Here is a 25,861-nt window from a genome sequence, read left to right as displayed (position 1 = left end):
ACACACATACTCGTATACACATATCATGTAGCAATATTGGAGCTGATAAAAGCTGATTTCGTAGAGAAAAATAATTGTTTATGAGTTTTTAAACTTCTCAAGCAGAAAATTAATTTATTGTTTCTAGCAAATAAATCAAATTTAGTGCTTATCTCAACCCACTGCAACGAAAACTGTTAATAATATATTGGTCACACAACGCATGAAAAACGTAAGTTCATAAAATAATATCACACCTGAATCAAAGGGTTGTAAAATAAAACAAAAAAAAAAACCGAACTAAACAAAACTAAAAGAGATAAGAAGGAGAATAATACTTGTTTCTTGCATCCAGCACATCATTGTTCCCTTCTCTGTTTGCAATTCAGTGGTATAATGAAGTAACATCAGGGCCTGGGAATGTAATGCAAAAGTAGTCAAAATTGCTGGATTTTTAAATGTTTATTGTAATCCAATTTCATAAAGAAATCAATTACAAGAGACCTACTTTGCGTGGTTGATAAACTTCAATTTGTGGTAGATAAATATGTCTGCTACGTATCCACTACACATGGCGCTCTCTATCCAGAGAGTCAAGATGAGACTCAAGGAAACTACAGCGAAGACGGAGAAGGAGTTCGAACCAATAAATTTGAAACCTTTTATCCTTTTTTAAATCCTTTAAAAGAAATAACCTTTCCAAAAGCCCTAAAGCCAGCCTTAAAAAATGGGCTTAAAAATGATTTTTTTATTTTTTGGCTTATTAATTTCTACAACATCTCAAATAAAATATTATCCTAAATTTTTAGTCGATCCGAATAATAGTTTCGGAGTTACAGCCTTGGAATGTGTGCGCTCCAAGTCAGGTATTATTGTTACTCAAAACTTTAAACGCGTTTTTCTCGGAACCGTGTTTTCAAAGTCGGTTGTGAAATTTTCTCGAAAACTGCTCAACCGACCTTGTGTTTGAATTAAAAAATAATTTTATACATAGAAAAAAAATTGAAAATATTCAATTTTTTGCGTGACGAAACCCATGTAACCCCTTAAATTAGTATTGTTGCGTTATGTATTTAAAATTACAATCTTCCCTAAACAAAAATCATTTTGCTCTAATTAAATATCTATTGAATTGTATATTTTAATGTGTACTACAATATTTAAAAGCGTACATTGCTTTCACCAGTGGTGAATGGTGGATATGGGCACCAACTTACACATAAATACATATTTACATAAGGAGTGTGGAATTTTTAACGGCTTTAAATGTACTGCTAATAAATAAATGTGCGTGTTGCGATGGCCTTACTCACCAGATAGAAATCTATTGGTTTTTCTCTCATCTTGTTGTAGGCTTTCTGTATTTCCGTTTGCTTGAGCGCATGCGCAATGTGCAATGCACTGGCGTCGAAACGGCCGTATTTATAATCGGAATCGTTTTGTGACGGGGAGCTGACATCACGGCTGCCATAACCATTTGGTGTCGACTGACGTGAACCCAATCCACCTGAAAGAATGCAAACGAAATGATTTTTATTAAAATATTTTCAAATACGCGCGCACACACGCATCATACATATTGAGCACACTATCAAAAAGAGCACCGTGAATTTAATCTTAAATACTTATCCGCATAAGCATTATCTAGCTTTATGAGAATATATTATTTAATTATTCGCCGGTATTGGGAGTAATGAATCGCGGCGTGGGCTGTTTAGCGACAACGGCTGCATGGCTAGATGCCATTGTAATATTTCCAAGCAATGAGCAGTAATTATTAGCAAGTGGTATTTGATACTTACCGTCAACTTCGCTACGTGTTCCGCGAATTTGGTCATTGACGTATTTGTTGGTGCGTGGCGCGTTCAAAGCCTGCCTTATGCCCACGGACGTTTGATCCAAATGGCCAGGACCACTCTTTGGTACATGTGAACTGCAATAAACCTAAACGAAGACAATACAAAAAATATATTTATTCATTGTTCTTCACAAACATTTTAACTGAATCTAATTTTACGAATTTTAAAATATTTATAAATCTGAACTGCGACTATAAATAAACCAATGGGGAATAAAAAAAGATAAGTAAACCACTGGGTATAATTGTTCACCGGCCATAATGAACGATTCTACTCTTGAAACCAATATTTCCATAAGATATTTACTAATTATCGCCTCTCCCTAAAGGATGGCGGCCCTTTACATTACAAAACTTGTTTTGGGCAATCGCAACAATTCGTTTTGACTGTACTAACTTTACGAGAAGAAGGCCTTGAATGAAAAGGCCCACCTTCAAGCATTCAATAATACCAGAGGGTACTGAAATAAAACTCTAAAGAGATTTGTGATATATTTAAGGCATTTTCTCACTATGTGGTATCTAACTACTGTAAGTTTCTGGTTTCACTTAGGACTGTATTCAGAAGTCCGAACTTTTGGGGATCCCCTCAGAACATAGTTTAAAGGTTGTACCCCAGACAATCCAGAAGGCATTGAATATTTCGCCAAACAACTACTAGATTTGCAAGTGAATAGAGCCCGCCACAAGAAAAAGTAATTCTAAATATAAATGCTGTTATGGGCAAGCGAGAAACGCATTTCGCTTGTTCAGGTTTTCCCTACAAGGTAAGCTGACAATGTCGAGCGCTGTGTGTGTGTGAGCGAATGTGTGTGGAAGCGTGCATAATATGTAGGTGAGCAGCAATGCACACATTCACCTATGCACATGCGCATATATGAACATATCGAGGCATAAGCGCTCGCAGACCTGCAGTCCGTTGTACGCCAACTTGGAAAACTAACACATGCAGCAACAAAAACCAGACGCCGGATAGTGATTTCAAGCGAGTTATGTATGTTTGCTTTAGCAACATTCTTCTGCTGTGGCGCTTGGTCATAGCAATTCTCCAGTTCAGCGATTTCGTAAAAACAGTAAATATTTTGTTAACGAGCGCCAAAACTGGCTTTATTTACGAAACGCACGAAACGTATTTTGATTTCCAAAGCTTACTTGAAATTTCGAAAATCTACTTAACGAATATTGGACACTATAAAAATTTCGAAAATGTCAAAAACAACTTGTTGGCTTCTTGTCTGAGAATTGAGCCAACAGTCTACTACTGAACGATTGAAATATGGTGCTAATTGCACAGCATAGTAAAAAGGTATTTGGCAATTTTTTGTAAAACATTCCTAAATGTGTAAAACTGACGACATCACTATTATTGTACTCACCTCCTTGTCGTCCTGTTTGTGCTGATTGTTGAAATACGTTTTGAGTGTTAACCTTGTGCCGCAATGGACGCACTTAAAGCAGCCAGAATGGAAGAATGTGAAGTCCTTGAGGGGTCCCACTCGATCCACTTGGTAGACGATGTCATTGCACCGCAGGCACGTGGATTCATAGAAGTTCGGACGGTACATATTGCTGGAGTGTCTGTGTGGCAATGGAAGACAATCTCAAACGTACATACACACATTCATAAATAGAGCACATCGGCCTCGAATCGATACGTCTGTGGCAATGTTTTCTTTTGTATTCTTAAGAAGAGTCTTCGACTGTGTTTCGACTTCCACTGGTTAAAGCTTTTGGCGTTGGTTTCTTCTCACTAGAATTTCTTTAAAGTGTTTCCTTGTCACCTCAACTGGTTTCGATCAGCGTCGTAGGTGTCTTCAGTGTTTCTCTTTGCTTGATTGACTTAGCTGGCGCCAGCGTGTGATATGACGGATTCATCGAAAGTATTTGACTGATGTGCAGAGATGTTATATTCAACTCCACGCTTTTCTCTTGTCTTTCAGTTCGGTTGGTTTCCCTTGTGGTTGGGCGCGATTCTCTCTGTGACGTCGCCTATTCGTGAAACGTGACGGCCAGCAACTGCAAAGGTTCAAAATAGTAAACGTTTAAGTAGTGGCTCAGTTGTTGTTTTATAACTTTGTGAATCTTCAATTATATATAAATATATTCAAATATATGTAAAGGTGGGTTGAGTTTTACAACACAGACGCATTGTAACGGCATGTACATATTTAGGCCAAATTTAGCACTTTTGTTTCGCTTAAATGCTTAAAACGCTAATCGGAAGTATACTCTCGCGAAGAATTATAGTTTTATTAATAGCGTTAACTAGTCGAGCGCTATTTTATTCTCTTGTACGAGTGCAGCTTATTTGGTATTTCTACTGTTTTGCGTGGGTTCAAATAGCTTCAATTGGCGTATTTGTCACAGCCGGATATAACCCGGATTTTTCATTTCAAATTCAGAATATTTCATAATTTACTAACTTTACTTTAAAACCCAAATTCGATATTAATTAGTATTTACTAGTTGTTTGCATAATAGCGAGAAAATAACGATGGGTAAATGTAGTAATCCATTTTTATTATGCAAGTGATTCCACTGATGTCACAGTAGCCAATATCTACATATATCAGTTTAGCTATATAACAGAATTTGATAAAATATACTAAGCCAAATTGAGGAGTGACTCTTGAAAAGGGGATATGTATATTTTAACCTTTTTCACAAAATAAGAAAACGTTCTAAGGGAAATTTACAGACATACTGAAAAATAGTTCTTGTGCTTAGGAACTATTTTTTTGTATTACAATTGTACCAAGTATACAATGATTAAATACTAAAAACAATTCAATTCTAATAACTGAAAAATAATAAGCTAACAAACATCCGCTTCTGCGGTTGTGCGTAGGCTTGGGACCCACCACATAAAAACGGAGTTCCAATGAAAAATTGAGAAAGAAAGCCTCGGATGAGACACCCCCCTTTTGATGACGATCCCTGCAAACGTTTTAAGGATAATGATATAAGGGCATTCACCTGGAATGTCCGGACCCTTAATTGTAATTGGATTTGTGGTGGGAGAGAGACTCCGTCGCAGAGTCCTGGCATTCACCCCGGTGGATGAACGTCTAGCCACAATCCGCATAAAAGCGAGGTTCTTCAACATACCGCTTATTTGCGCCCACGCCCCAACGGAAGAGAAGGACGATGTGACCAAAGATGCTTTCTATGAGCGCCTGGAACGCACCTATGAGCGCTGCCCCCGCCACGATGTCAAAATCGTGCTTGGCGATTTTAACAGCAGGGTGGGTAAAGAAGGTGTCTTTGGAAGGTGTCAGTCGGAAAATTCAGCTTCCATGACGAAACATCGCCAAACGGCCTGAGGCTGATCGACTTCGCTGGGGCCCGAAATATGGTCGTCTGTAGTACCAGATTCCAGCATAAGAAAATACATTAAGCTACTTGGCTGTCTCCTGATCGAAACACGCGTAACCAAATCGATCACGTTGTGATAGACGGAAGACATGTCTCCAGTGTTTTAGACGTGCGTACGCTGCGAGGACCAAATATAGACTCGTACCATTATTTGGTTGCAGCGAAGATACGCATCCGCCTCTGTGCATCAAAGAACGCCCGTCAACAAACACGGAAGGTTCGACGTCGAAAAGCTGCAAACACAACAGACAGCCACGAGAGAAAACAGACTGCCTACCTCGCAACGTTGCAAACGACCACAACACGTGCGGGATGGGATAGATACCGAAAGCGGAATAGGGAAGCGAGACGCATCTGCAGACAAAAAAAGAAAGAGGCCGAAATGCGTGAGTACGAAGAGCTTGAGAAGCTGGCAGACAGAGGGAATGCTCGAAAATTTTATGAAAAAATGAAGCGACTTAACGAAGGTTTCAAGACCGGAGCATCCTCATGTAGAGACCAAGGTGGTAATCAGGTAACCGATGTCCAGGGCATACTGGAATTATGAAGGGAACACTTCTCCGACCTACTGAATGGCAGTGAAAGTACAACACCAGGAGTTGGCGAACCCGATTCCCCAATCGATGACGATGGAATAGATGTTCCATTACCCGACCATGAAGAAATTCGAATAGCAATTACCCGCCTGAAGAACAACAAAGCGGCAGGGGCCGATAGATTACCGGCTGAGCTATTCAAATAGGGCGGCGAAGAACTGATAAGGTACATGCATCAGCTTCTTTGCAAAATATGGTCGGAAGAAAGCATGCCTGACGATTGGAATCTCAGTGTGCTCTGCCCAATCCATAAAAAAGGAGATCCCACAAACTGTGCCAATTACCGTGGGATAAGACTCCTAAATATCGCCTATAAGGTTCTATCGAGCGTACTGTGTGAAAGACTTAAGCCCACCGTCAACAAACTGATTGGACCTTATCAGTGTGGCTTTAGACCTGGAAAGTCCACCATGGACCAGATATTCACCATGCGCCAAATCTTGGAGAAGACCAGTGAAAAGAGGATCGACACAGCTCCTTTTTGTCGATTTTAAAGCTGCTTTCGACTGCACGAAAAGGAGATGTCTGAATTTGGTATCCCCGCAAAAAAAATACGGCTGTGTAAATTGACGTTAAGTAACACCAAAAGCTCCGTCATGATTGGGAAGGACCTATCCGAGCCGTTCGATACCAAACGAGGTTTCAGACAAGGTGACTCCCTATCGTGCGACTTCTTTAACTTGATGTTGGAAAACATAATACGAGCTGCAGAGCTAAATAGAGAAGGTACAATCTTCTACAAGAATGTATAGCTGCTGGCGTACGCCGATGATATTGATATCATCGAAAGCAACAACCCCGCCGTTTGTTCTGCTTTTTCCCGCATGGATAAGGAGGCGAATAGGTCTGGAGGTGAATGAGGACAAGACGAAATATCTCCTGTCATCAAGCAAACAGTCGGCGCACTCGCGTCTTGGCTCCCACGTCACTGTTGACAGTCATAACTTCGAAGTTGTAGATAATTTCGTATATCTGGGAACCAGTATCAACAACACCAACAATGTCACCCTCGAAACTCAGCGCAGAATCGCTCTTGCCAACAGGTGCTACTTTGGACTGAGTAGGCAATTAAACAGTAAAGTCCTCTCTCGACGAACCAAAATCAAACTCTACAAGTCGCTTATCATTCCCGTCCTGCTTTATGGTGCAGAAGCTTGGACGATGTCAACATCAGAAGAGACGACACTAGGAGTTTTCGAGTTTATGGTCCTCAGAACACTGGCAACGGCGAATACCGCAGACGATGGAACGATGAGCTGTATGAGTTATATGACGACATTGACATAGTTCAGCGAATAAAAAGACAGCGGCTACGCTGGCTAGGTCATGTTGTCCGAATGGACGAAAACACTCCAGTTCTGAAAGTGTTCGATGCAGTACCCGCCGGAGGAAGCCGAGGAAGGGGAAGGCCTCCCCTCCATTGAAGGGACCAGGTGGAGAGCGACCTGGTTACACTTGGAATCTCCAACTAGCGCTGAACTGCGAAGGAAAGAGAGGAGTGGCGAGCTCTCATCGATTCGGCTATAACCGGCTAAACGGTTGAACGCCAATCACATACAAATGTTAGAGAAATTCATTTGCTGCTACAGTTGCCTTGCTAAGTCTGAAAGCCTCTTACGTTTCAGTCGGTTTTCTTCATTTACATGCTGTATAAGCCTTATTTCGTGAGTCTTTGCAAGTTTGGTTATTTCGTTTACTACTGAATTCACACCAAGATCATGGTGAAGGTCAGCAGATCTAACATACCAAGGAGCATTATATATAATCTAACATACCAAGGAGCATACTATACTTCTTAGTACCTTATTTTGGAAGCGCTGAATGCAGGCAATACAGTTTTGACTTGAGCAACTCCATAGTTGAGCTCCATAGGGCCAAATTGGATTTAGTACTTGATTATATATAAACAGCTTGTTTGCGATTGAAAGCGTGGATCTCCTACCGACCAGATGGTAAAACTTAGCATATTTTAAATCAAGTCCGCACCTTTTTTTTTGACATGCTCTTTCCAGCGAAGCTTAGCATCTAGGGTGATTTCTAGGTACTTAGCATTATTGTGATGTGGTATAGTACCATTTATATGTCATTACATTGTTCCAACTACACAATTTGGTAAAAATATCACTTAGAGCTGCACAATTAAATTTGACACGGAAATTTAATATTATAATATCCCCATTTGTTGTGCACTTTTTTGTAAATGTAAGTTTTGTACTATGATATAAATATTCCCTTTTTCAATAACATAATATTGTATTATCGTGTTCTTTTTGCAGTTATATCATTTCTACCGCCACTATTTCGATCTTCTACGGTTTTTTCAAATAAAGTCGTTAAAATCCTCTCGAAATTAGGGGCAGCAAAATAAAAAATGCACTTTAGGCCGAGATCCTATACAAATAAGTTTTGAGAAATAAAACACTGAGAAAAGTAAAATTTGCGTTTTGGGAAGGGTAAACACACACTATAAATAATTAATTTGTAAATATCATTTTATGTTAGGAAAAAACAACAAGGACAAAACAACATTTTTATGGATGAAAATATCCCCGATTGAAACGGACGCTCACATTTAAGGCTTGTTTACTTGGAATTTATCTCGTTCAGATCATAATCCAAATGACGAAGTTGTGTATATTAGCACTAATACTTAGTTAAAAAAATGTAAATATACCCTTTTGAAAAATCACTCCTCAATTTATTCATAATAAGAAATTGCAATTTTTGAGAACACTACATGCTGTAATTTATATATTATGAGCAAAATCTGAATTTCTTAATGTCTGGTTGTGTTCTGATTTTTATACTTACTATAGTGTGTCGTATTAACGAATTTATTGAACAAAAATTATGTTTGTCGAAGGCAAACTTATCTAAATTGAATGTATTATCATATGTGTACACAGTTATGGCTGGGGGCGGGGACATTTTGTATAAACAAATGACATGTATTTCTCTTGACCAACGCTTGCCATATTTCACCTAAATGCGTGGTAGGCCAATAGCTAAATTGGGATTCAAGTATTGTATACAAAGTGTTCACAACAGTGTATATTAATATTTTTTTAAATTCGTTATTTTTCATCTGACTATAAAAAGCAATATCGATTAGCTAGCGGCATCTTTTTCTTTTCACATAAGTTTTCGAATATTAACATAGTGGTGACATCAGTCTTGGAAACACGGCCACTTAGAGTAGTAATTCCGAAGGTCAGCCACTACTTATTAGCACATGTACTAAGTCCATTATGCAAAAAAGCAGCAATCTTAAGTATATGATTTTCTAAAAACTGAGTACTGAGATAACTAAAAACCAGAAGTCGATTTAAAGCCAAAATCTTTTACGAATCTACGCTTTTCTATAATAAAGGCTTAAGTCAGCCGATTAACTAATCATCTTATCATGGGCTTAATAAAAATCATCTGTTAAGGAGATGGCTTATTTGTGTAAGGAATTGAAATTGAATAGAGAAGATATACAAAAATTTTACAATTAATGTGAATGTTTACTTTTCGGCCAAATCAACGTTTTCTAAGAGTAAATTCAAAGGTTCTGCTTCCGAGGTCACATAAACATCGCCAAATAGAGTCTTACATGATAAAATATAAAATTTTGAAAACGAAATCGGGATTATTATTGTACTACCCTGATTTCGTTCATAATATCGTCAAGACTTAGCGGTGATGGCTTCAATTCTATGATAACATTGGATTAAAACACAAGATCCTTAAGTCTTCTTACCATTGGATTACAGCACAATGATCTAGATAATCAAAGACTCTATGATTCTTTATTACCATCGTTGTTTAGTTCATTTTTATATGAGTTCTAATTTCCACATAGTTACGGAAATTTTGATTTTTTTATAATCAACAATGCTTGAAATTCTGTTTTTCTTTTATAATTTTTTGATTTTATCCAATAAGCCGTCGAGAGTAATCGAATTTCACTGAATAACAAAAGACTTAAGTCGCAAACTTGCTACATTCATTACAGCGTAAAACAGAAGTTATTCAAACAAATAAAAGGAGACGATTATAAGTATTTAAGTTCGCAGAAAAAATTTAGTATGTAAATACTTCAAATGGACGGATGACCTAGAGCTCCCTTCTCACGCATCTTCTCTTCGTATTTTGCAGAACAATCAAAGCGTTGTCTAAGATGCGCACATTTTCCACTGTCGTCTAAAAAATATTCATAGTTCTATGCATATACATTTATTAGTAGGCAGAAGCGAGTCAGTTTGGGAGTATGCGAAAGTAAATAGCCACAGTAAACAGTAACATTTGCAGTCCCATACCTCGGTATATGCATAGACCTGTGCGTATACTTGTATGAATGGCGAGTAAGTCATGCTACTAGTGTGTGAATGAATGGGCACATATTCGGAGGTCATTACCGCACTGTTTTGTCTCGCAGTCCGGCATCACAGAATCATTTATGCCACAATATGCAGTCTAAATGGTCGAACTGCTGTACTATTACTGTTGTTATTGCTGCTGCTGCCGGTGCTCCTAATGTTGTTGTAGTGACTACTGGTGCCGGTTTCACCAGAGCGCGGTTGTATTTAGCAACAGAAACAGGTTTCAAACAAAGTTAGTAAAAAATATTTCGCTGAAAGAATCCGAGCGCTAACGAATCTTCCAGCTTCTTTCGAATTCCAACGAAATTGAGTATTTGCTTTTCTTGGTCTATTGGTCAAACGCGCTTTATTTGTTGATACGTGTGTGAGGCAGTTTAGTTTACAGTATTCTCCTTTCATTCACTGCCCAATTTCCTTCAGTCACTTCTGCAACTTTCATTATTCGTAATAAGTAAAATCCTCAGTTCTCAAAGTAGACAAAAAATCTTTTCCATAATCGGGTTCATTTGAAGAGAAATTAAAATTTTTTTAGAGGCTCTGTCAAATATAGACATTTATTGTCATCGAACTTCAACTTTATTTAAGTTGGAACTTGACTCTGCTCTTAGGACTACTTATGACTAAAATATGCTATCAAGATCGTCAGCCCTTGTCTATGGCTGAATTGATTTACGAGATTTTCCAATTGATCAATGCAATGTTAATGATCCTTACATCTTTATGAATTGTTTTACGCTTGATTTGCCTCTGAATACATTATTTTGTCATATATGAATACAAGATATGTATGTATATGTATTATTAAAATACCTTTGGAGCCGAATCTCGGCGAAATACCGTATGTAAATTTTGGAAACTGACAAGTTGAAAGTGACAATACGAATTTATGAAGTGAATGTGTTTGAAATGAGAAATGAGTGAAAAGCGAGTTTGAAGATTGGCGGCGTCTCAACTCAATGTGCCATTATCGCTGCCAGAGAGTGGCTAATGAAAGCGTCAAACGAAAGTTATCGGTATTGGCAAAAGCAATTCATGTTTCGTCTTTAAATTTGCATTTAAGTGATTATGTTCACACATTTGAATGTTTATAAAAGTATGTATGTATGCCGTAGTAAGATGATAAGATTATTATTAACAAATTAGTGGAATTATTAGAATCCATTCGTATATTTCATATAGTGTAAAGCAAAATAAATAGGCATAGTTGTAATAAGGTAAGGTTATATAGAATAATTTGGTCGAATATCTATAAAAATTATGTTTCAAAAACAACCATATAAAATTCAGTGAACTTAAGCTCTTGCTTTTTCGCCTTAAATTTTGTTTTTATTTTGGTTGAGTAATATTTTATTGATTCACATATTTCTAATGGGCGATTGGCATTTTGTATGGAAACACTGAACAATAAAATTTTTGTTTCGTAACGGAATAATAGGGGCACAACAAAAAATAAAAAACAACACGGAAATCTGTTAACAATATCTTAATCTAGTTTACGGTTATTATATGTGTTTTACAATGAAAAACCCCCGTAGGAAATACGCATATGATCTTGAGGAATGTTTTTAAAATTTATTTATTGGGTGTAATACTGTTCAACTTAAGCGCCCAATACACTACACCAGCATGTTGGCGCAATCACCTGATGATGCCAGCAGATTGATCGTGTATGTACTTGAGGTGTGATTGCACAATCTGCTGGATCAAAACTAAAACGATTTAGATATTTTTCTGTTTGCAAAAACATGCTGACGTAGTGAATGGTGAATTTACCAAATTTAATTGGAATTTTCAAGAATGTTTGGGAAGAATTTATAGATTTATATGAATCAATGCCGTGCTTATGGGAAATTATGAGTGAGGAAAATTATAGCCACGAAATAAAATACAAGTGCTAGAAGATTATGTTTGAAAAATTAAAAGGAATAGATCTTTAGGCAGACAGGGAAATAGTTGTGAAGAAATAAACGTATCCGCACTAATTTTTTGTCTCTATGCATAACGACCTTTTCCATGTACAATTTGTAAAAAAATGAATATTGCACCAACATGCTAGTGTAGTGTATGCACCATCAGTTGATTGCGCCAGCATGCTGGTGTAGTGTATTGGCCGCTTTATTGCCGAAACGTGCTCACAACATGTAAAAAAATAAAAACGTAAGTTTTATTGTAAATTCAAATATATAAAATCTAAAATCTTAAATAACAATGCCGCTCAATAACTGACTGCAACCCTGAGATTCCCGATTGCTATAAACCGACGCTTTGATACTTTTTACTCTATTTGCAACATAGCAAATGTTGTCAAGTAAAGTTAAAATAATATCTACCCTATATTTTTATGTTAAACCCATAATTATAATAAAGTAGCAAAAGTTGATGAAAGCAGTTAATAAAAGTTCGTTTGTTTTTCCATCAATTAACTATATTCATAAATTGTATTACATAATAAAAATAGATTGTTAATAACAGTTTCCAACTCAAAAATAATTTGAACACCGTTCGATCCAGATAAAGGGTAGCAATGAGTTTCCTGCCATGTAATTTTAACAGTCAATATAACAATAACAATTTCAAATATTTACTCTTGAAACCTCATATTACCCAATGCCACAGTGAGCATTTGTGTTTACACATCCATACATATGTATGTATATATGTACATATATGAATACATATGCATAAGTTGGCGTTGTATCTCTAAGCTATTGCACAAATTTTAACTCAATACGACCTAATATGAACAAAAGCAGAGACCTTAGCAAGTCAGCAATGTAAAATATTTTAAAGTAGAAAACTACTTCAGCTGCATTTTGAAATACATATCTGTATTGGAACTGGATGTACATATTTTTGTTTACAAAACTTTGCTTTGTTTAAGTTAAAAACCAGTTATAAAGCTAATAAAAATAAGATTTCGAAATATATGCACTATTTGTTCATTTGAAAACCCACTTCCTAACGTCAAAATCGAGGCTTTTTAGATGATAAATATAAATATCTAGGTCTACATAGTAAACGGAAAGATGCAGCCTGATTTATTTATTAGATATTACTTAAAAGGTCATTTTGATTGGCTTTGTTTTGTTATTGTATTCTACAAAGGCTGCTACGATTGATAATTTTGCTATTATCTAAGTAATGTATCTAGTAGATCAGGCGTCAAATGATCGCTTATACTGCAAGTTCGGCGAATAATTGACGATTAATTTTCTGAAATATTAAATTATGGAAGTTTTCACACATCAGACACGATGTTTTAGCTTCTCATCACAAGCTAAAATGAAGTTTTTTATTGCATCAAAGGCTTGGCATAAACGACAACGTGCCATTTACGTATATCAGATTTTGTTATAATTCGATTCTGCAGAGACTTAACGAGGTAAGTATTGCAAGTGTAGTTTCTTTTAAATCGCTAATATATTTATTGCCAACAAGAGTCAAATCGAATATTAATTTCGGCTCTTGTCATCAGACCGACTCTGGCGCAACCTATCGGAATTAAATTATTCCAAGTGCTAATGCCAAATTGACAAAATATTCGGTATTCGAAAATTGGATTGACAGTATGAAAGCGTTTGTGTTTGGAGAACCTTTAGTTTTTCTTTTGACTAGCATAACCGCATAAAACCATGTCGGTAGTAGGCGTAGAGTCCTCTCTCGACGAAAAAAACACTAAACAAATCTATGATAGTAATGTCATAATAATATCTATGATGCATAAGGGGGTTAATAGGACTCTCCGAATAAGTTGGATATTACGGTGTTACGATTTTTTATAATTGGTGAAACTATTTTTCTAAATATTTTAGAAGAAATGCACAAATGTGAGTTAGTCCTTATAAAATTAACTCAATTAAATTATACACGCTATACAAGCTACACAAGCTCTGAGCTTATCCAATCAGACATGAAGCCTGTCCACGAACAATTCTAGTATGCAAAAAGCAGTTTTATTGATGTTACTCAAAAGGTTTGTCTAACATTATAAAATTTTAATTCCGGTACTTTTATTTAAGGATGTGAAGGATTTGATTCTTAGTACCACTATCATTCATTCAATTTCTAATCTCTTGACAAGCCAAATTATGATGGAGAATACATTTCGATTAAACATTAATTTTAAATACTACACCGAGCAATTGAATATTAATTTTTTACTTACTTTCAATAGAGAATTATCTATAAGATTGACTGAGATGCAAAAACACCGCAGAGGCGCCTGTCAGCAGAGAGATGTTACAGTTAATGACAAATTACACATTTATTTTAATTATTGAACATATTAGAAACTCCAGGTGCATTAAACACTGCAAAATTAACCGAGACAATACGAAATAGCTATAATTACAAAAACCACACACAATAAGTGCAACAACATTTGCGACGATCTTTCACTTTTGTGTGCCCATTTCTCTGTAACGGTGCACAAACAAACACACACATGTACATACATATAAACATATGGGAGTCAACGGGGTTATGAGAACTCTGCGTTCTTGAAGTCCCAAGGGATGGGATCCCAACCGTACGAGGCATTACATCTTGGCCCAGCGGTGGGAGCAACGGCCGTGGCAATCCTAAGTTCAACCTTAACCGTTCAGATTGTATTCGCTTTTCGCTTGTTATGAACTCGTCACTGAATTTCATGTATTTACATACCATACCAGTACATGGTTTATGTAAGCATAGTCATAGTAGTCAGTGGCACAGCATTGATAATTCACACAAGAGGAGCAACTTCGAAATATCATTTATTGTATATATGTGCGAGTGTATGTGTATTTTCGTGATTACTTTTTTCTATTTTTTATATTTTAACACATGTGTTTGTGTGCTTGCGACTGTGTGTACGATATTTATATATATATTTATTCGCAAGCTAAATCGTCTTGCACAACCTCGCACACACTTCACACAACATTATTAAACGCATGCCCAAATCTACACAAACACATACCTATACATACATATGTAGATGTATGTATGCATAGGTGGAGTTGTGAATATGCTACGCTTTCCACTTTTGCTACGTACATACAAACACACATTAATGTGTTAAAAAGTGACTTGAATTTTTAGAGTGCGTATGTATGCGCTTTCATACCACTAAAAACAGTCAGCATTAAGATGATGATGACTCCGCTAATCAAGAGAAATTACAACAACCTCGGTACACACACATACACTCCATGGTTTGGTTGTAATTATAATTTATTGCATTCGTCGCTTTTGGGAAAATGTTCGCTTTTTGGTTTGAGGCTAGCTCTGATGTTTTGTTATGTTCGAAAATTCGAAATTTTCGGAGAATCACAATGCCGTTGGTTTTCGATATGCATTTCCGACGTTGCTTCCGTGAAAATTTCGAACCCCAAATGAGCATATCCCTGTACCAAAGAATCAAATTAGTGAAGACATTTACCAGTTTTTAACTAGAAACTCATCTCTAAAATCCAATTAGACAAAATTGGTAATGTATGTACCAATTATAGAAAAATAAAATTGGTGTTGCTACTTCTGCTAGATCTGAAGTGGTTTACTATTAGATGTGAGTATAGTTGAATAGAGCTCAGAGATGTGCCTCAGCAACAATATAGTAAGTGGCAGAAGCTACAATTTTCAATAATTTTAGTAGACAAAAAAGGTCCCTTTTAAAAGATACGCTTGAAGGAGTTTCGTTATATAAATAGCAACATTCGTCAAAATTGTTCATGCAAGAGCTTAAATTTGGGATGTTCGGTATTAGTTTGGTTTATGAGTCTAACATTTTGTGTTCATTTCTAAGGCACCCATGCATTCGTGGATCTGTTTTGATGGAAGAGCATTAACACTTTTGGAAATTGTGACCTATTTCGTTTTTCTTTCGTCTTTATTTTTCACTCATATGACAGACAGGCCACCCTTCAGCATATACAGAGCTCATGGCAGGCATTTGTCGTACGGGACAATGGGACAGCTGGTAGTCTTGGGAAACTTCACACGGCTGACGAAAGTCTGTGCGAATGCAGCAAGTTCCCCAATTATAATTACAACTCTGTCTCGGCTTATCAGTAGCACAATTTTTCCCTTTTGTTAACTGTGTTGAAGTCTGTTTCTTCTTCATTTAGCGTTCTTCACAAATTAAAAAATAAAATGCATAAAAATGTACGTAAGTATGAGAGGGGACAGATATGTAGTTATGCATACATATGTACATAGATATAAGGCTAGTAATAAGACTATAAAACAAGTGCAACAACTACGTCAGTTTTTTATTATTTTATGAATATTTTTTTCATACACATTCATTAACCCAACAGATAAATGAATTGTGTCCAAACTTGTGTTGTGTTTTGTTAATTTCGAGGGGTGTATATGTGCACTCGACTCACAGTTCGATGGCAATTTCAATTCACAGTCGCATGCAGTGAAGCGACTCAATAGGCGTGTGAGTTTTGACGGATACTCCAGATATTCATAGCAATTTCGTGGCGCCCAGTTAAAGCAAATATGCGCTATAAATACTCATGTGCGAAAGTATGCGCTGGTCACTGGCCACTTTACAAGCTATATGCCGAATATTTAACACAATTTAAGGTCTGATACTCATTCTTTTCGATGTACTCAGGACTCAGACGGACGTAATTTCTCGCTACAGGGAGTACTTTCTTATGTATGTATGTACATATGCGTGTTTGTTTGTGTTGCATGTTGTTTTCAACTGACTTTTCGAGTTTTCTGTTCAGTTCGGCTTATAATTTTTTGCTAGTTTTTTTTCGTATTTATTTTCTACACCATTCGTTTTCTTTCTCCTCTTAGCTGCACAAGTGCATTTCTGTCCCTGTGTGCGTACATGAACTTTGAGTTGTGTTGGTGTGCAGATTATCAATGAGCAGGAGAATCTCTGCGCATTCACCACTTGTGTGCACAATCACCGAATGACCAAAATAAACGAATAGTTAACATACGGTAAAGAAATCGAGTGTTGAAACGGTTATTTGAATAATTTGAATAATTACTCAGTTGGTAGCTTTGCATTAATAACAAGAATATGCACACCACATTAATCCGTTTGTTTCTATTTCTCGAATTCGGTTCAATCCGCTTCGCGACGTTCACACGGCAACTTCCCAAACGAAACTATCTTTTCGCGCTCAAGGCAAGCATAAAACCTGCTCCAACTCTCACTTTGGTCAATCGAAGCCAGGGGTTTTAGCTGAGTGCGAACGCTTTGATGAAGCGGCGTAGCGTTTGAGCCACGATCAACAAAGGCATTGCCATCGCCGCATGAAATTGGTGAGATCATCCGCTCTTTCGGCATTTCCTTCTCTGCTTCAACATAAACTCGTATGTATGTATGTGTATCTCTGTATGTAAATGCGAGTATGTGCCAATAGGAATTTATGTATGAATGCATCCATTGGCCATAGGAGTGTGTGCATGCTATTGTGTGGAGCACAGTGCACTTGCGTTGCCAACTATGAATACGCAAGACTACAGTAGCGCCCTTGAAAAAGTCAAACCGAAATTATTAAAACTAATGAATAAAATTCACAAATTCTGTTAGAATCGCTGGAATAGAAATTTAGATCATGTGTTTTCTGTTATCGTTTTAAATTAAAGCTTTGTCAGTGTACTTTTCTAGAAAATACAGACTAATATAAAAATTAATTGTGGGTGGGTAGAAAAAATGTACTTTCTTTGAAATTTTCAAGACAACACTATATATACGAGTTTATTATTTTTATACTCTCGCAACAAAGTTGCTAAGAGAGTACTACATTTTTGTTCACATAACCCTTTCCGACCGTGTACGCACAATTGTGCGTGTGCGTTTAAATTTTATTATCTCTTTCAATATCTGTCCTATTATAATGAGACCTGAATAGCACAATTGTATGAGCTGTTTGCTTAATAAAAAACATAACGGACCGTTTTCGGAGTCCGTTAGTTTTGGTGAATTTTGCTATTTTAATATTGCATTTCAATCATTTGCAAAAATGAGTCGGAGGAGTAAGTATGATAAATTATTTGACTTGTTTAAAAAGTGAAAATCATTATCAAAAATGTGTAATCTCAATCAAAACAGAACAAGTTTTAATTAAAAAGTGGCATTCAGTATTTATTTTGTAACTTCAAGTGTTTTTTAGACTGTTTTGTTTCAAGTGATACAATTTTGCGTGTCAGGACTTATTTAACGAAATATGAATATGATCTTTTTTTTGCATTTAGAGCAATTCCCTGAAGACAAAATACTTTGTGCACTATTGGAGTCGGATTTAGAGGATTTTAGTAGCGATGACGAGCTTGTAGATGCGATTTGGGAACTACCTTCTGTGGGAGATGAAACTTTAGACGATCAAAGTGACGAAGATGATCATGAAATTAACGCTACGGAGACACCACAAAATGTCACTGAAAACGCCAATCGCCGTGATATTTGGAGGAAAAGACCTTTTGATATACAATTGGAAGAGAGTGTTTCTCAATCTGCGGAAATTAACGTAACTTTGGAGTCTCCTAAAAATTATTTCTCTGCTTATTTCAATGACGATTTTTTAAAAAGAGTAGTGGAGTACACAAACAGGTACCATATGCTTACGAAAGGAAAACCATTGGCGGCTACAATCGGAGAAATCGGTACTGGGAAAAAAACAAGACTTCCTATTGAAGCTGATACAATGAGTCGCGATCGTTTCCTTCTTTTGCGCATGTGTCTCCATGTGGTGGACGCCAATGAAGTAACAGAAGAAGATAAACAATCCAATGTCTTTTGGAAAATAAAACCTTTGATTGAAGTTATTAGATCAGCTTGTCGAAGCCTTCCCAGAAAGCCAGGCGATAATTATTCTATAGACGAACAAATGATCCCATTCACTGGCCGTTGTCCTGTTCGACAAAGTCTCCCTAACAAACCAAGAGGAGTGGGATTGAAGAATGAAGTCTTAACAACATCTGAAGGTCTGGTGCTTGATTTTGAAATCTATCAAGGAAAGACGACTCCACTTTCGAATACGAACTTGGGTCTAGGACCAGCCTTCGTTTTGCGTTTGGTTGAAACACTGCCAGAAGGTTCAAAAGTTTTTTTTTTTATCGCTACTTTACGACAATACCGCTTCTTCAGACGCTTTTAAGTCGTGGTATTTATGCCACTGGGACAATAATGAGAAACAGAATAAAAATATCCACCTCACCAATGAAAAACAAATGAAAAGGGGCGATATGGAAGAATTTTGTCATAGCGAAGACAATATTGTCGTGGTGCAGTGGAAAGATTCTAAAGCGGTAATCCTGCCATCATCAGCATATGGTTGTGGCCCAATGTTAAACGCTGGGTTAAAAAAGAAAAAAGGTATGTTGAAATTCCAGCCCCAAGGATATAGGTAAGAGAATACAACAAATCGATGGGAGGCGTGGATATTTGTCATCAGTTAATGGAGGCATATCGCCCATTTTTCAAGACGCGGAAATGGACTTTGAAAGTTTTCATACACTTCATTGATCTTGTTTGCTGTAATGCTTGGCTACAATATAGAGATCTTAGCAGATTTCTCCAACATACATAGAGATCTTAGATATAAATTTGAAATTTATTTAATTTATATTTGTTGTTAATGAAGAAAAAGCTAACTTTTGTGGTCAAATTTTCGCCATATACTGATTCGAAAAATAGTTGTAATAAAGATGTGTGAAAATTTTTCAACAGAATACTTCATAACTTTTCAATAAATAGTGTCCACTGACTTCAAAATTCGAGTTTTGAGATAAATCCGTTTAAAGTTTTACATTCTTGAAATTTTAATCATAATATTTTAATATTGTACTAATTAATAAGACAAAAATTCCCACGTAATAGCTTAATTCACCAAATGGTCCAAATAAGCGTGATTCCTGTAATTGAACAAACGGGATTCTTTTAATTGAACAAATTGTTCAATTAAGCGAGTATCTGTTAATTGATTCTCCGGTTAATTAAACGAAAATTTGTGCAAATTTTGATGTGCAATTAACCGAAAAGTACTGTATTTGATAGCGATTTTGGAATAATGTGGATAATTTAATAATTAAAGCGTAGTTAGTTTAGTTTTTGTAGTTTATTTGCTATATTTAATAAATAATAAACACTACAACTTAAATTGTTCGCATTAAATTATTTGCAATTTGTTTCCTTATATTTGCAAAATCAATAGGCGGCTTCTGAACGGCCGGTTCATCATGAATCTTTTTTGCATCAAGTTCTTCCATGAAAAAAAATTAAATTATGAAAGCGTCATATGTTGTGGGAAAGTTCTTTCAAGTGCCGTATCTCTGAAATCCTTCTTCCGCAAGAAATCTAAACGTAGCTGCTAATTTCAACATAACAGCTATGGTCGTTGACTTCATTAGTGGCCTTATATCGCTAATAAAAATTGAAAAGATTCTTTATTTATCCTGTGGACCGAAATGAATCTGTATATACTGCCTGTTAACATTAGGCATACAGCTGATACGTATGTATGTGCATACATATGTATGTGTATGCACTTACACTGACTCTGGAATATCTAAGGGATTTGGGTGATCTCTTAAAATGCGTCGGGCAACACTCGTATTCACAAAAATATTTCACACAAAATTGTTATTGAATATCAGTTGTTGGACTATCAGCTGTTTCGATTTTAAGTTCGAACCGGAAACAAATCTATTGAATTTCATCACACCTCGATTTACAATTTCATGCCTGATAGTCTTAATTCTATTCATTCTCATTTTCAATGGAGATAACAGAGAATGTCAAATTATAAGTTCTCTGATTGAACCTTCTCTATATTATAAGTTCTCTGGAGATAAAATGTGAAAATGCAAAAAATATAAACAATGTTTAGACAACTATTGAACCGATTTCGATGATCTCTGATTTGTTTAATTCGACTCCAACCCGATTATTAGAATAACTGTTTAAGTAATAGAGTGATTCAGTTAAATAGAACTCTAACTAGAACAAGAAAAGAAGGGTTAAGTTTGGGTGTAACCATCATTATATACTCTGGCAATGTTTTATTTAATTTTTTTAAGACACCGGACCGAACAATTTTTGCCACCAATCATATCCAAAATACAGTAGTTTTCCGAAATGACGATTATTCGTTTTAACGAAAACCGCTTGTAACGTACCGCTTGTAGGGTAAATGGAGTACCTTAAATAACGAACATCCGGGATTTGTTTTAACGAACAACATGAAGAAGAGATATGTAGAAAGAGTTAAAAATCAAATAAAATCGTGGTAAAAACAGAGTTATAAATATAACTTCGAAAAATTCAAAAGAAATGTGCAAATTGAAAAAATGAGTACAAGAAAAATCAGCACCAAACAGAAGTACAAGTGTCGGAATTGTATAAAAAATTAATTTTAAAGTGTCAACCGTTTTGACTATATTGAAAAATACGGTGAACCGTTACAAAAATATGATCCGTTGTAGAGAATTTAATGAATTTGTCAATTGTGGAAGAATTTACATCGCAAAATTGTAATATCGTAAAACAGCTGTTAATTTTTACATACATTTTATTTTATTTATTTTATATTGCAAATACGCGAGACCATTTTCAGTGGCATTCATGACAAAGATAACATGATACGAAACTCTTTCATTCGAGAGAGAGCTGCGAAAGTCCGCATTTTTAATAACATTTGACAGTGGTGCCACTGGGGGAAAACATAAGTTAGGAGATTTTTATTCGATTTCTTGTGTATTTATTAGTTCGCAATTTACGCTTAATAGAGACTTCTTAACCAATATTACGCCAACACATACATTTATAAATATATATTTTAAGATAAACAATAAACATCTACACATAAAAATAATAAAATATTTTAATATTTAAAAATCGTACATATTATAAGTCAACATAAACAAAAATGTAGCTTAGTTTACTGCAAATATTTTAGTAACACATATATTAATTTATATATTATAAACAAATAAACACCTTAATATATTCTCTAAAAGTTGAAGAGAAAATTTGTACCCAGATATGTATTTACGTAAATGGCATTTAACACTGCTAAAGAACGTACATATATTACTTTCGTACAAATAGCCACCGTTTCTTAAATACACATATTAACTCCATTTAAATAAAAGTTAATAGTAATTCAAAAATCACAAAAAACTTATCGTACAAAAACGAACCATTTAAGCTTTTATTTCTGCGGGATTCTTAGTGGTAGCTCGTCATTTTGACTGTCAGCTGTTCAGTAGCCCATGATCTGGCTTTGTTGCCAACATCAAAAATGAGTTCATGGGCTCTCTCAACAAGCAAAAGAGAAGAGTTTCGTATCATATTATCCATGATGCTTACAATTAATTCACAATCAGCTGATATTGCCTCAATATTGCCAAAGAGCGCTCATTTAACTTGTGTTGCCATATTGCAAATTTACCATTTTTATTTAATTGCGACGTTAAATGAGTACCACTATTATGAACCGTATTTCATAAAAATTGGTCAAGGTATCAATTTTGACCCATAAAAGGTCGAAGACGCCCCTTTAAAATTTTGTATAAAATTCCATTTTTACCATGACATTGAAGGCTTCTGGTGTTTTTCATTACTGAACTAAATCACTTTTTGTAGTTTTCAACATAACAGTTGTATGGGAGGTAGGCCATTTTTAGACTGCATACTGAAGTGGCTAAAAGATATGAAACCAGAAAGTTTGGTAGATATAGCTTTAGCAGTTTACTAGATATGTACAAAAATGTTTCTAGGAGGCGGGGCCATGTAAACTTTCAAAAGAAAAATGCATCCAAATAAGTCATTTTGTGGCCGTGGCAGGGGCAGGTTTCGCCCATTTCATTCAAATATCTCAATTTTTACTCATGTTACAACTTGTATAGATGGAAGGATGGGCAGGCAGGCATGCAGATTTCAAATAACTCGATTTCTGACTCGTTTAGTTTTAGGTGTTACAAACAACCGAGGCCGACAAAACTATTAAACTCACTGTGCAACATGTTGCGAGAGTATAAAAGTATGTATTATATACTGAATCGTTAGAAGAGAGGTCACATCGACTGGTACACTGCTGCTTGATGTCCTCGTAAGAGTAAAGGCTGACATCACCGCCATCCAAGATATGCGATGGACGGGACAAGGACGTAAAACGGTGGGTCCTTGTGACATCTACTACAGCGGCCATATAGAGGCATTCACCCCGGTGGATGAACGTCTAACCACAATCCGCATCAAAGCGAGGTTCTTCAACATTTCGCTTATTAGCGCCCAAGCCCCGACGGAAGAGAAGGACGATGTGACCAAAGATGAGTGACTAGAACGCACCTATGAGCGCTGCCCCCGCCACGATGTCAAAATCGTGCTCCGCTAGAATGGGTAAAGAAGGTGTATTTGGCACAAAAGTCGGAAAATTCAGCCTCCATGACGAAACATCGCCAAATCGAATCACATGCAACCAGATCGATCATGTTGTGATAGATGGACGACATGTCTCCAGTGTTTTTGATGTGCGTACGCTCCGTGGTCCCAACATCGACTCGGACCACTATCTTGTAGCAGCTAAGATACGCACTCGCATCTGTGCAGCAAAGCGCGCACGTCAACAAACACAAGGAAGACATCGAGAAGCTGCAATCACAACCTACAGTGAAACGATTTTCTACTCGACTTGCACTCCTGCTCTCTGAGAGCACTCATCAGCTTCTCGGTATAAGGGAACTGTGGGACGGCACACCAAGCTCCTTACGTACAGCTGCAACCGAAACCATTGGCTTTCGGAAAAGTAAAAAAAAAAACAGCTGGTTTGATGAGGATTGTCGCCTCGCAGTGGAGAGAAAACAAAAAACATCGCAATGTTGCGATCGACCGCAACACGAGCGAGATGGGAAAGATACCGAGAGCTGAAGAGGGAAGCGATACGCATTTGTAGACAAAAAAAGAAAGAGGCCGAAATGCGTGAGTATGAACAGCTTGACAAGCTGGCCGACAGGGATAATGCTCGAAAATTTTACGAAAAGATCCGGCGACTAACTGAAGGTTTCAAGACCGGAGCACACTCTTGTAGGACCCCTAAAGGTGAGCTAGTGGTTGATGCCCAGAGTACACTGAGTACTCCGACCTGCTGAATGGCAGTGAATGTACAACACAAGGAGATGGCGAATCCGATTCCTCAATCGGTGACGGTGGAACAGATGTTCCATTACCAGACCATGAAGAAATTCGAGTAGCAATTACCCGCTTGAAGAACAACAAAGCGGTGGGTGACTCACTATCGTGTGACTTCTTTAACCTGACGCTGGAAAAAATAGTACGAGCCCCAGAGATAAACGGAGAAGGTACAAAAACTAAACTCTACAAGTCCCTCATCATTCCCGTCCTAATTTATGGTGCAGAAGCGTGGACGATGCCAACATCCGATGAGGTGTCACTAGGAGTTTTCGAGAGAAAGATTTGCGGGAGATTTATGGTCCCTCAAACATTGGCAACGGCGAGTACCGCAGACGATGGAACGATGAGCTGTACGATTTATACGACGACATTGACATAGTTCAGCGAATAAAAAGACAGTGACTACGCTGGCTAGGTCATGTTGTTCGAATGGACGAAAATGCTAAAGTTCTGAAAGTGTTCGATGCAGTAACCGCTGGTGGAAGCCGAGGAAAAGGGAGACCTCCACTCCGATGGAAGGACCAGGTGGAGAAGGACCTTGGCGCCAAACTGCCAAAAGGAGAGATGGGTGGCGCGCTGTTGTGGACTCGGCTATAAACGAGTAAGCGGTGTCTACGCCAGAAGAAGAGCCCCACACTAATGTATATTACTCAAAACATTCTAAAGAATAAAATTCAAATATTTAGGATAATATTAATACTTTACTTTTATTATTATTAATTCTTATTTATTTCTAGTTTTAAAATATAACAGCGAAGTTCTGACAACGCTTACTTTTGTACTTTAATAGCGAAAGTGCATGAAAGCTCTAAGCTCTGATTGTTTCTTCAATAACTTGTTGTTGAAATGGTTTTTCTTAAAATCTTTTTTTTTATATTTCTTTTAAGGCAATCGAATCACAACATTTTGTTTTCGAATCAACTAGAACTGCTTAAAGTCTGTACGTATAAAGCACATAATATTGTTGGTTATTACGTATTTAAAACAAATTGTTATTGTTATTAGCCGATCGCTATGGTAAAATTCATTTAATTCATCACTCGAGTAGAACCCACGGTTGTAATACTCGCGATTCGTGCAGCATTATTGGTCATTGAAGTACCACTTCATATGTACGTAAGTATATATGAGTATACATTTATATTTACATCTAACTTAATACCGAGCGTTCTTACAGCTACTACGTCACATTATTGTCGCCAATTTATCATATGTTTAAATATACGAGTACACTTATATTTACTGTTGTATTGTTGTTAACAATCATTACGTATTAGGTAAGAATAAATAGTACAAGGGTTTTTGAATGAATTGGCGCTATCATCACTTACATATCAATGCACATCTAAGACATACACACATATCCTTAATAATATTGTTTAAAACACGTTTGTGTATAAAAGGCGAATACTGTTCGATGCAGAGCCTAGGCTTAATGCCCGTTAGTGGCTATCGTCTGTGGTTGTGCGTCCTGTGATGTGCGGGGCAGCAGATATTGTTGAGGGGATCTTCGCTGAAACAAATCCGAGACGTATTTCGC

General features: G+C 36.6%; 2 protein-coding genes across 5 annotated transcripts in view; both read right to left on the bottom strand.

The window, feature by feature from the left end:
* The window catches only part of LOC105217818 (hillarin), a 24,895-nt gene extending 7,603 nt beyond the window's left edge, over positions 1-17,292 (bottom strand). The window contains exons 1-4 of one of the 4 annotated variants that reach the window (XM_029043762.2): positions 17,171-17,292; positions 3,214-3,853; positions 1,782-1,923; positions 1,293-1,486 (exon numbers count right to left, since the gene is read on the bottom strand). In XM_029043762.2, the coding sequence (XP_028899595.2) occupies positions 1,293-1,486; positions 1,782-1,923; positions 3,214-3,402 (525 nt within the window). In that variant the 5' untranslated portion in view covers positions 3,403-3,853; positions 17,171-17,292. Of the gene's footprint in view, positions 1-1,292; positions 1,487-1,781; positions 1,924-3,213; positions 3,854-17,119 lie in introns of those variants that run through there. The other 3 variants (XM_029043764.2, XM_029043763.2, XM_029043766.2) reach the window with 3 other exon arrangements.
* Positions 14,351-25,861, bottom strand: part of LOC105217820 (putative phosphatidate phosphatase) — a 48,761-nt gene continuing 37,250 nt past the window's right edge. The window contains exons 7-8 of the mRNA XM_011193042.3: positions 16,878-25,861; positions 14,351-14,482 (exon numbers count right to left, since the gene is read on the bottom strand). Of these exons, the coding sequence (XP_011191344.2) occupies positions 25,754-25,861 (108 nt within the window). The 3' untranslated portion in view covers positions 14,351-14,482; positions 16,878-25,753. The remainder of the gene's footprint in view (positions 14,483-16,877) is intronic.

This window comes from Zeugodacus cucurbitae, chromosome 6, assembly GCF_028554725.1.
Source record: "Zeugodacus cucurbitae isolate PBARC_wt_2022May chromosome 6, idZeuCucr1.2, whole genome shotgun sequence".
Lineage (NCBI taxonomy): Eukaryota > Metazoa > Arthropoda > Insecta > Diptera > Tephritidae > Zeugodacus > Zeugodacus cucurbitae.
Note: the sequence above shows the minus strand (reverse complement) of the source record. Positions and strands in the feature narration are given on the sequence as shown.